The 12,563-nt window shown below is 32.1% G+C and overlaps 2 protein-coding genes across 3 annotated transcripts in view; one reads left to right on the top strand and one right to left on the bottom strand.

Moving 5' to 3' along the window:
- Positions 1–3,463, top strand: part of LOC111508347 (uncharacterized) — a 23,417-nt gene extending 19,954 nt beyond the window's left edge. Inside the window, exons 6-7 of one of the 2 annotated variants that reach the window (XR_002722514.2) lie at positions 279–412; positions 3,280–3,463. Coding sequence is in view for 1 of the 2 variants with exons in the window: in XM_023163817.2 (XP_023019585.1) it covers positions 279–351 (73 nt within the window). In the remaining variant the exon portion in view is untranslated. Of the gene's footprint in view, positions 1–278; positions 468–3,279 lie in introns of those variants that run through there. The other variant, XM_023163817.2, reaches the window with a different exon arrangement.
- Positions 1,160–12,563, bottom strand: Prp18 (pre-mRNA processing factor 18). The gene is made up of 6 exons (XM_023163816.2): positions 12,384–12,563; positions 12,196–12,313; positions 9,605–9,768; positions 9,009–9,224; positions 4,007–4,219; positions 1,160–2,013 (listed from the first exon to the last, which is right to left on the bottom strand). Exons 1-6 carry the CDS (start codon positions 12,444–12,446, stop codon positions 1,765–1,767), a joined length of 1,023 nt encoding a protein of 340 aa, XP_023019584.2. The 5' UTR covers positions 12,447–12,563; the 3' UTR covers positions 1,160–1,764.

Below are 12,563 nucleotides of genomic sequence, written 5' to 3'. Positions count from 1 at the left end.
ATAATTATATGGCTAGGTTTCGCCATTCTATACTGCAGTATTAATCATATTATCATGTAGGTATAAAAACCTTTTTTAAAGGTTTGTCATTAGGTAAATCCCGCGATGATAATTGCATGTCGCAGCATCAAATTTTGAAAGATTTGTATCTCGAAAATGAAAGACATTGAAATAAGACTAACTCCAAAGTTTAATGAAAATGGTAAATGACTTAGTAACTTAGGAACATTCATTTGCTCTGTTGTAACTTAATGCAGAAGGCACCATTTATTTTTTAGGGGAGCCTTAATGGATGCTGTAGAAGCAGCCGCTTTGAAAGCTGCCGAACTTGGAAAGCAAAGCACAGAGTAATTTTTATCAGAATCAATGACTTTCTACCTACCATACGGTAAAATATCAGTATTGATTATAGGTATGTGAACTGTGATTGAAAATTTACAAATATAGCATTAAACTTTTTATTTTGATTTTATACAAATATTTCTTTAAAATCTGAAATACAATGTTTGAAAATTATCCAAAATTAAAAGATGGTGCGAAAGCTTTACATTCAGAAAAAAGGATGTCTCCATAGGTTTGGCTTCAAATTATCCAAATCAGTAAAAACCGACGATATGGACCAACTTTCGTGACTTTTTCACAGAATATTTGATAAGCCAAAAATTATTATTAGGTTCATAATTCACTTTATTTTATGTAAACCACTCTAAATATTTAAAACATGAGGCTTCAATATTATCAGATAGATCTATAAAATTTACATCTGTTTCATCTTCACCTCTCTCCTGAATTTAGTTTCAATTTACAATTTTTATTTTTCTCATGCTGGTGTTTTCTGAAAGCATTTTTCTTTGAATTCGATTATCCAGACTGCAATATTATCGTGCCTGATTCCATTAGTAACTATATCGCGCACTATATTTCGTTAAAAATGGTCGGGAATGTGACAGAAGGAACCAGGCACTCAAAAACTAGGGAAGCGGCTCAAATGATGCATGAGAGGGTGTTATTGTGAAATGTCTTGAGAGAAACATTATCGCCCACCGAAATGTGAAATTTGGAAAATTTACATTATTCGAAACAAGTCACTGAAATTCTCAAGGTAAGGACAGTCCAGTTCTGTGACGGAATCGGCCAATACTTGATGAAAATCCATAACTTATTCAAAAATTTTATTATGAGATTTTCACTAAACAGTTTTACATAAATGCAACACTTGCTTTATTAAATTTGAAATAATATGCACTCACTATTTACCAAAATAATGCAAAAGGACAACATACAAATTCATATCACAGGAAATACAGTCCATGTACAGTGATATTCAACATCAAACTTTCTTCAGATTAACGTATATAATAGAAACACTTCTCTCAAACCAGAATTGTTCACTACTGGTCTGCTACCATGGATTCTGTTTGTCCTTTATTGTACTTGAGAAAATTTTCATGTTACCTAGATTTATTCATTTCTAAGATTGTGGAAGATTAAAAACCTAAAAATATGAATTATTTTTTGCATATTTAAAACGAATCTGTAGTGAAAACGACAATCTACTGTCAGTTACTCATTCATATTCAGAATGAAAATTTGTATTGTCGAAAATATTTTTGTGATCAACAAAGAAAAAATAACAAAGTTGAAACCATTTGCTACAAAGGTGATCTTCAATAGTTCATGATCGAGTTTTTGAATTAAATTGTTATTCTCTATATACATTTTTATACAATATTTACATCTTTCATTACACCAAGTAACTTTCCATCATTCTGGCTTTCCGAATGCCTGGTATTCGACGCACCGGGACGGATCAGTTGGAAAGTATTCTTGACATTTCGTCATCAGCCTTTTCAGAGCCTGTATATATTTCCTTTGGGTCTCGTCATTCATTACGTGGGCCACATTTTTTGAGAAGATTTTTTCTCTGCCTGTTCTTGCATGAATACCCACCATGGTTACTCCAATAGGCCAAGGAGCATTGCCAATCGCCATCTGAAGGTAACCGTCGCTGGCCTGAATAAAATAAATGTAATATACAATAACGATGAATATTTTGTATTGAGATAATGAAGTACACAAATTTGGAATAGGATTAGTTATACTACGACACTAGGTAATTATAAAACAATTGAAAAGCAGAAATTTATAAATTCATATGTGAAGTAACTGACAAAAACATCAAAATCAGTCTAGAAACACAGCATTTGTAAAAATTTGTAAGTTTTGATTCTCGAAAATGAATAAGAAAACACATGAGAACCCACTTCAAATGACAAGTATCATAAAACATACCTAAAAACTGTTTATCACAATGTTAAATCCACATAATCGTAAATAAATGGAATTAGGACACAAATTCATCAATTCTGTAACATTTTTTGTCAAAAAGTATTGATTTCAGAACTTCAAAATAATTAAATTATAGGTGAAGTTTCAATAGACATCTAAACTATTTGAAATTGTGTACCCAATAAAAAGGGTGGTTCTATGCACATTATCCACATGAAGTGTTCTAGATCTTGTGGCGTCACATTGAAGAACTTGTACTGAACCATGGTACTTTGTATATCAACTTGTTTTTTCAATGTACGCAGAACATGTCTACTCTTGACATATTTTTTACAAATCTCTATTTGATGTTGAGAATTAAACATGAGATATTACAAGCAATAAATTTAATTTCCCATAGCTCTTCCTTGTCATGCTTTTGATAACATATTGAATAAGACTGATGATAAAGCATCAGAAACTTGAAGCATTGTTAATTAATCAACAGTAAGAGAAAATAATAAAAAATGAATTGAAACTTCCGAGTCTTTGATAAGTAAAAGGAGTAATTTACTCAATTCCCAAACATTCCTTCTGAACTTATTGACATTAAACAAAAATTTTTCAGAGACAGATTGTTATATAGCTATAGAGACCAAAAAAAATTAGACATTAAAAACACTAGAGAAATGGACAATATTTTATTGGGTAATGCATAATATTTTTCATTGTAGTTATGATATTAATAATTTAAATGAAAGGAATAAAAAACACTTTTGTCTAAATACCACTGATAGATTTTATTTATACGACCGGTTTTGGGATTTTACCCTATTATCAAGTATAAAACTTATACTTGATAATGAGGTCAAACCCAAAACCAGTCGTATAAATAAAATCTAGTGGTATTTAGAAAAAAGTGTTTTTATTAATTTCATCTAAGTGATCATGAATTACCATAAAGTAAACAAGTCATTAATCACACATATATTAATAATTGTTTGTTTGCAGGTTCTTGAAATGCATTTGAAACTACTTATAACTTAAGAAGTGCTGATTTGATTTCCATAAAAAAGTACGTGATAGAGAATTGAAATACCTATCAAACGAGGTATCACAACACTCTTTTTCCATTTGAAAAAAGTTAGTGCTACACTGTTATTTCATATCAGAAATAAATTTCTTTTTACCTAAATTGTGTTCTTGATACTTTGTTAAGGGGGGGAGGGCAATTCAAGTTCACACTGTATATAAAGAAAAGTAGTGGTCCTAATATGGAGTTTTGGGAAATTCCTTGCTTAATGAGTATCAAGTCTGATGTACTTTTCTTAACTACAACTCTTTGACAATGACTCAATAAATAGCTTTTGATCATTTTAATTATATTTTCTGACAAGCAATATTAATTTCTTGTCAGAAATTGTGCTAGAAGAAACTCGTGACTCAAAAGTGTCATAAGCTTTACTATAATGCAATAATACTAGAACTGTAGCTATACTCTGGTAAGTTTTTTGTTAGCGCTGTTAAGGTACTGATATTTTTTCTGAACCCTAATTGACTATCAGAAAGAATTCTATTAACCTAAAATAACCTAATAGTTTGACTAAAGATTAACCTCTCCAAGAACTTACTTATTGGATTTGATATCTTAGGTAATGGAAAAAATATAGTTGCTGCCATATGGTTTAATAATATATGGGGACAATGATTTTAAGCATCTAATTCATTGAATACATACCTTCAAATAGTTTCTGTTGAGTAAGTGAACCACAATTTCTGTTAGGCTATCTGATATATCCTCGGGAAGAGTAAATGTTTTCAATTTTCTCAGTAATGGTTTCAAATATTCTTGCGTTTGAGTATACGTTGCACCCATCAATTTTCCTTTCGTACCTGCTTTCTCTTCCTTAGATCTGTTTTGTAGCTGTTCAGTCCATTTCTTGAGAATCAACTGATAAAAATATATTTGATACAAATAATTGTCCTGTATTAGACTGGAAAAATGTTACAAATATTTGGTGTACAAATTTAGAAAGAAAAAGCAATTTCATTGTTCATAGCGAAATGTAGTTGTTTCAGATAGATTTTTTCAGAAACATTCCTCAATGGAATTTTCCACCAACACAATCGAACTTCTGTACTGAACTCTTGTTAGATCTCTTCTTGAATATATCCCCATAGTTTGGTCATCTTGTTATTGTTATGAGATTGAGAACATCAAAATGGTTTACAATAAATTTATCATGTTTATTGGTTTTTAAAAACCCTAATTTTTACTACTCATCGTTATATGTAAAAAAATTGTCACAACTAAATCTTTAATCACATAAAAAAGAAGACTCGTCTTCGACCACTGCATATTTTTTCAGCTCAAATCAATTGTTCTGAACTATCAGAAGAGTTGTGAAAAGAACTAGAAATGTATATATTTTTCGCACAGCTCACGAAAGAATACCAAGACTTGCAAATATATGGTGCATTTCTTTAATATCCCACCTCTTTTATTTTTTGAACAGGTCTACTCAAAAAATTTAAATTTGGGATAATGAAATTAATTCATTAATACTTTATTTTGAAACGAAATTGACAGATGAAACTTTCAAGATGGCGACTGGGCGCCATATGGGAAAAAAATCAAATGGAAAGAGGGGTCTTATAACACATCATTTTGAAGCTCCTGACGAATACTTCACAACCCTAGAATATGAAGTCAATATCTTCACCTACTACAAAATGGCGGAACCTTTAATAATTTCCTGAAGACAAACACATTAATATCGATATTTCTAGAAATATTCCTTTTTATCTGCCATATGGCAATTCCAACAGCCCGATAAGGTTTGTTAAGTTATTTTTACTTTATAAAAACGACAAAAAATGTCAGTACGACAATGAACATCTTTGTTCAGTTAGAATATTCTCATTTAGTTTTCGGTTTTTCTACTACAAAAGTACCACCTCTATTTATTGATCAAAATTCAACAGGGGAACTATATTTGAATATGCTGAAAACTACAGTTGACCCTCTATCACTGAAATCGTCGAAGCGAATCCTAATGAATTCAATATGGATATTGTATTCCAAAGAGATGGAGCACCACACCACATTACTCCAGACAAGTAAGAAATTATTTGGATACTACTTATACCGGTCGTTGAATTAGTCGTCGAGGTCCTACAAAATGGCCAGCCCGCTCGCCAGATTTGACACCTTTGGACCTTTTTTATGGGGCTATTTGAAGCAAAAGGTGTACGAAACCGAACCTGCTTTAATGATGGATATACGGCAGAGAATAATAAATATTTGTAGAGATATTGACATTACTGTGTTCGAAAATGTTAGGCGTGAAATATCTGATAGGGTGTTCATATGTCAAGAAGTTCAAGGCAACCATTTCGAGCATGTTCTGAACAGAGCTCAAGCTTATTATCTCATATTATGTAGTTAAATGTCAATGTATTCAGGCAATTATTAAAATTTTTTGAGTTGACCAGTTCAAAAAATAAAATGGGGGGACATTAAAGAAATGCACTGTATATCACTCAGATATATACATTTTTGTAACATTACAATATTTTTTAAATCCATTGCTTAAATTAGAACGATCATACAGTGATATCGCTGGTATGAATTTGTTTAACCCCTTCAGTCCCCATGTCCACTGGTATGGACATTGATTTTGCCATGAATAAAACTCCATCTTTTGTGTAATGTGTGAATCATTCAAGCACTTCACGAGTTCACTAGGATCTCGTACTGCAGTATCCTGCGAACTACCAAGCCATCTCTTCGAATTCAAACAAAATATACCATTTAGCATAACAAGTGAATCATGGCTACCTCATCGCGTCGTTACAAGGGTAAGTTTATTACATTGTGATCGCTATAATTCGAATGAGTTCATGATTATACTTCAACTAAATGTTGAATATAATTCATTGAATGTGATTGAATGAATACAGTTTGCAATTATTGAGAAATAAGTTGTACATAACCTACTAAAAAAGCATGTCCAGTGCAAAGGACATTGGGCCTTGAAAGATACATGTGAAAAAATGTATGTGTTCGTGGCAGTGGACATTGGGTCTTGAACATTTTTTTTTTGTAGACAAATATGATCCTGAAAATCCAAAAGACGCTGAGGAACTGTTGGAATTTTTGAATGATGATGAATTGGATGAAGAGTGCGAGAAAATGTTGAGAAATCTTGGGGAAACTTCCGATCTAGACTTTTTCTCCGATAATGATAGTGACGAAGATATACTTCTGCCGTTTGCTCCGAAGACATTCAGAGTAGGAGCTGATAAATTATCGTTCGAAGATGAAAAGCTACAGAATAAACAATTGGCAGAGGAAGAGCATGCAACCGAATCCTCAGAAGTAATTGACAGTGACACAGAGGATGATATTCCTCTATCAATTATTGCAGAAACATTGAGAGCTGTGGTAAGCAATTCGCGTTTGGAGGAAAATAAAATACCCGACTGTTATAAAGACATTATGTCAATTATCACACCCAAGAACAAAATTATTTACCGGAAAAATTACGAACCTATTTCTCCCCAAGCAGAATACGACTTCACATTTTCTCCACAAACAAACGAAATACTGATGCCAATTCAATATTTTCTTAGATATATACCTGAACAACTCTTTGATGTTATCGCAGAAATGACTAATATTTATGCACTCCAGCAAGGAAAAACTAGTTTCAAGCCAACCCATGCAAATGAAATCAAAATATTCATTGCATTGCATATCATAATGTCTTGCCTCAAATTCCCCAGAATAAGGATGTACTGGGATGTTGATTTCAATATGTCTCTGTTCAGGGATAACATGGCACGAAATAGATTCTTTCTTCTCCGAAACAATCTTCATATTGTCAATAATTTGGAAAAACCTGATGACTGTAAAGACAAATTATTCAAGGTGAGGCCTCTTTTAGATAGCATACGGAAGCGTTGTCACGAATTAGAAGTTGAAAGGGACCTCAGTATTGACGAACAGATGGTACCATTTAGGGGTCAGTTCAGCATAAAGCAGTATGTAAAGGGGAAGCCAAATCCTTGGGGGATCAAGATTTTTGTTCTATGTGGTAGAAGTGGTCTTATGTATGACTTTATCGTGTATCAAGGCAGTACCACTGAATTCGATGAATTCCTCTTGAATAAATTTGGTCTTGGGGCTACGTCTGTTCTGCATTTGTCCCAGAGAATTCCAGAGCATAGACATTTGTATTTCGACAATTATTTTACCACTTATAATCTTCTGGAAATTTTGAAATATAAAAAGATAAATGCTGCTGGAACCGTAAGATTGAACAGGTTCAATAAACCTCCACTAATCACTGACAAGCAAGCAAAGAAAAAACCGAGAGGTTTTTCAGAAGAAATAGTTAGTGAAGGTTCAGAAATAATTCTATGTAAATGGTCTGACAACAGATCCGTTGTTCTTGCTTCGAATTTTATTGGTAAAGGCGAAGAAGATGAAGTGAAACGATGGGATAAAACAAATAAAAAATATGTTCATGTAAAGAGACCACAGGTGGTGAAAATGTACAATAGAAGTATGGGAGGTGTAGATAAGCTAGATCATCTGATAGCACTCTACAGAATATATGTCAGATCAAGGAAGTGGACACTAAGAATGTTTTTTCATGGTGTGGATCTAGCTATAGTGAATAGCTGGTTAGAATATCGCCAACACTATACCGATGAGAATAAAGAAAACCCTAAGGAAAAAGCATTAGACTTGCTCCACTTTCGTCTCCAATTGGCATATTCTCTCATGAAGATGAATATTCCCGTCATACGAAAGAGAGGACGTCCGTCAGATGCATCTCCAAGTTCGTCTATCACCAGTACCCCTACACATTATTGTAGTGAAAGAAAGCGACTATTTATGGAGGTTCGTCATGATCGCTTGGATCATATGCCCAATTATGATTCGAAAAAAGAAGCAACCCGATGTAAATTTGAAAAATGCACGAAAAAAACTCATGTTTTTTGTGACAAGTGTAATTTACATCTTTGTTTTCTCAAAGAGAGAAACTGTTTTCTTTCCTTTCACAGAAAATGAATTCGTACCTATACATTTGTAAAATTATAATTCAAATAAAAAAAGTGTTCAATGAAACAATTGTATTACTCTTGAGTCCTGATGTCCACCGAGCGGGACACTTCCTAAAATATATAATAGTAAAAATAATGTTCAACCCCTGCCCTCTGATGATTCTAAGATGACTTCTGATCACGAAACATTCGTTATTATTTTTTTTTCTACCTTCATAATAATCTGGGACTGAAGGGGTTAAATTATATATTTTTAAATCAAGTCTAATTATCTTTCTACAATGATATAGAGTGCAATTTGTGAAATGGGTTTACCAAAAATAAATAAATAAAAAATAAGAGTTTTTTGATGCCAGGGGAGTAAAAAAATATCAAGTATACCAGAAACAACTTATGCATCTCCACAAATAACATTATAATAAAGGAAAATGATAATTAAATTACTTTTTACAACTGTTAAAGATTGAAATTTTGATTTGTGGGGTTGAAGAAATTGATGTTTAATACAAGGTATCTATAGTTTGGTACTGATGATTCTCCTCACATGGGATTTTTTACCTTTTGGATAGCATGAGCAATTGAGGAGGAAGAGTACCAAATGAATCACGAGACATTTTGGCAATAATATGGATTTTTTCAAAATAACAACTTTCAACAAATCTCACCTGAATGAAATGTACAATAACTGTCATATCATGTTCTCTGTTGCCTCTTCCCATTGATTTAGCCATTTCTCTGATTTCTTCATGTGACTTAACAGATTCCTCATCATTGTTCTCAGAATTTTTAACATCTCTATTATTATCGGGGGCATTCAATAGTTCGTCTATGTATGCCTGGTCAACTTGTTCCATTGCTTCTTGAAAATCATTTCGGAATCCCTTAAAATATATATTTTAAATGTGATTGTCCTCAGAAAATACATAAAAATTTTCATAAGATACGCGACAGAACTGACAAATACGGAGAAAAATTCATGGTAACTACATTGTGAGATTTTCACTCAACAGTTCATAAAACCCCAACATGTGCTTCACAGGTGAATTCAGTATAATAACTGAAGATATGTCGCAGTTTTATTTCAGAATAATCACTACATAGTATAAAACAAAGTCACTTCCCTACGTACGCTTAGATCTTTAAAACAAGTGCAATACTCTTCCTGATATTCGTTTCACCAACAAAATTGGCTTCTTCAGATGAAGAAAACATCATCTGTGTACATTATTCAATTTTCCACAATACGTTTGCAAATGCTTACTTTATTCACTTCTGGTTCTAATAATTCACACTTCCTTAATCTTTTGAATGCATCTAATTCCGTTTCCCCAAACATCAGAATAGGTTCACCTCTATCTCTTAACCGTGATATAACTTCATGTCTTGATAAAATACTGTGCTGTAAACTCGATTCAATTTCTTCACCTGAAATGGTAAGTTATATGAATGGCACTTCAAATTAAGAAATAAAGATTACCTACATTAAAAATGTGAAGTGGTGTATTAATAATACTGGTGTACTATTGGTAAATTCGGATAAAGCATATATAGAAAGATAGATAGATAGATAGATATTCAGAATATATGTAAATCTTCTATAAAAGTTAAAGGAAATACTTTGTCCGAGAAATATATTGGTGAACAAAATTACAAAAGGGTAATAAAATACAAAATTTGAACAAAACACGTCACATACACATATAAGTATAGAGTTGATAAAATAAAATTTAAAATAAACTGTTAAAATATTCATCTTTAGTATAAGGCTCTACATTGCATAAAAATTCTTTCACAGACTTCAGAAAACCGCTGGCCATCCCAATGTCTCTTATATCCTGTGGGAGAGAGTTAAAAAATTTAATCGCACTGTAGACAGTACTTCTTTCATATAGATTTCTTATGTATCGGATATAAAAAATCATTCCTAAATATTGTTCCTTACTTATGTGTTTTATGATGCTTTTCAAAGTAGCTTGGTTGATTTACTAAAAATGTTAATGACTCAAAAATGTATATCACTGGTACTGTTAATAATTTGTTCATTTTAAAGATTTCTCTACATGAGTCTTTGACCTTCATACCAAAAAGTTCATAAGGGATTTAACATACATCGCAAAACATGCGTTTTGCGATGTATGTCAAAATGGCCTGGATGATTGATGATAAATTTTATTGATTCAGATATAGATTGCTGACACAGTAAGTAGTTTGTTGATCTTAAAGGCTCCTCTGCAGTAATCTCTTGTATTCATATCGAATATTATTCTGATAATTTCAAATTACCTAAATTAGATATTCAGAATCCAAAAAAGAATTATGAGAATCACGGGGGAAGTCAAGCTCAAAACATCTTGTAAATTAATATTCATACGAATTTATACTACTTAAATCAATTGTATTCTTTCTGTTAAATAGGTCTTTATCCATAACAAGGTTGGTCCTTGTATACCAAATGACACCAGCTGACACCAAATCGTTATTTTTAACACCTCAACACGTGTTTCGATCACCAAGTGATCATTTCCTACTTTACTCCATTTTATTTCTTACTTTATCAATGCCCGCCTTGGGCATTGCCTTGTTCAGATCCCGGCACACTTTTGTTAATGAACCTATAACATAAATAAGAATGTTTAATGGCACAATTAAAATATAACCAGAATAACCTAATTTAATTACCAGTACTAATATTAAATGAGTCTCTTTTCTGAGAATAGTACAGCAAACGTGTCACGAGAGGCAGTAGGGACAAACAATAAACAATTCACATGTAAAACAGTGTTATTTACGTAATATTAATTTATTATTTAAAAATATAAATCTGATATAACAAATTATTTTGTGCTAGTATAATACCAACAAAGCATTGCTGTTTTGTGAATTGTACGTCGGATAATCGATATCTGGAAGAAAACGTGTTTTTCATTCCATTTATAAAATCCCATAATAATGATGTTAGATGTAAGAAATGGATACATGCTTCGAGAAGAGTGGATTAAACAGTGCAAAAATGAATGAATATTCATATGTATGCTCTAAACATGAATTGAATAGTACATTTTTCATAGTTAATAATTACCATTGATTAGAATGAGATATAACCTCTATCGTTTGGTAAATTATATTCATTTATTATATTTAATTAATTTTATTTCATTACCATCTATATTTGATTCATATTTCACTTGGAAATTAATCTGAAATTCATAATTATTTTAAATTTCTTTTATTACAGTTTGATTCTACCGCTACTCTTTTACTAGAGTCTATTACAGTTTGATTCTACCGCTACTCTTTTACTAGAGTCTATATACTAAGCTGACTATTAATTCACTTTTTTCCAGTTATTTTTAAATTACGGCATGCAAGCCAACGTTTAAATGTTACAACATTGTTATCCTTTACAGTTGCAAATTTTAGTTTTGCTCCAGGAACATCTCCTTCTGTTAAAAACATTCTTTTTCAATTGTACTTTACCATATGTTTATATGAGGATTAGGCAGTGTTTGTCCCTACCGAACTACTAGTGAGTGATTTTTCGTACTTCACGAAAAAGGTTCATTAATATATCGTGTTAGGAACGTGTTAGGAATCACACGTTAAAAGGTAAGACCTCGTTAGTCCTTTGCTGGCACAAGTTTCTCAACTTCTGAGAGTTGTCGTTCGTATGGGGGCGGCAGCTGATTATCGAAAAAACAGATTTTTTTTTAAAACAGATTAAACATTTTTATTTATATTATAAGTTCATTAACAAAAGTGCGTCGAGACCTAAACTAGGCAATGCCCCTGTCTTTAATACATTATTGCTCCTGGCAATGACAAAGATCCAAAAGGGTAACCCATTTTTCTCACCCTTAGGAACTGTAGCTGCATTCACATCAACTTCACTTTGTTTATGATATTTTTTGCGATACTCTTCCTGTTCCTTCTCTATCAGTTCACCTCTTTTGAAATACTTTTTTTCTGTGTTCTAAAATAAAAGTTAGTCATTTAATATAAAAAATCTACTAATAAATTAAACCCCCACAAGAGTTGCATACCAGAAGTGATTTTTCTTCCAACAGCTTTCTCTTCTTGGCAATTTCAGCTTTCAAAATATCCATTTTCGGTTAATTTGTTTGAAATTTGTTGAATATTTCACTTCACTACACTCAAAGTTCTTGGCCTTTGCTTCCCGATAGGCGCATTTAGCCAGCTCACTTCACTTCACTTCACTCAAA

This window comes from Leptinotarsa decemlineata, unplaced genomic scaffold, assembly GCF_025532065.1.
Source record: "Leptinotarsa decemlineata unplaced genomic scaffold, Ldec_3_MD MMD2_tig00000576_RagTag_RagTag, whole genome shotgun sequence".
In the NCBI taxonomy this organism is placed as follows: Eukaryota; Metazoa; Arthropoda; class Insecta; order Coleoptera; family Chrysomelidae; genus Leptinotarsa; species Leptinotarsa decemlineata.
This window is presented reverse-complemented; position numbering and strand designations above follow the sequence as displayed.

Coding starts and splice junctions, on each gene's coding strand:
- Prp18 (XM_023163816.2), bottom strand. CDS start 12,446: ATGGATATTTTGAAAGCTGAAATTGCCAAGAAGAGAAAGCTGTTGGAA. Junction 12,314..12,383: donor TGGAAGAAAAATCACTTCTG/GTATGCAACTCT, acceptor CTTTTATTTTAG/AACACAGAAAAAAAGTATTT. Junction 4,220..9,008: donor TTATTGTACATTTCATTCAG/GTGAGATTTGTT, acceptor TATTTTTATCAG/TTGATTCTCAAGAAATGGAC.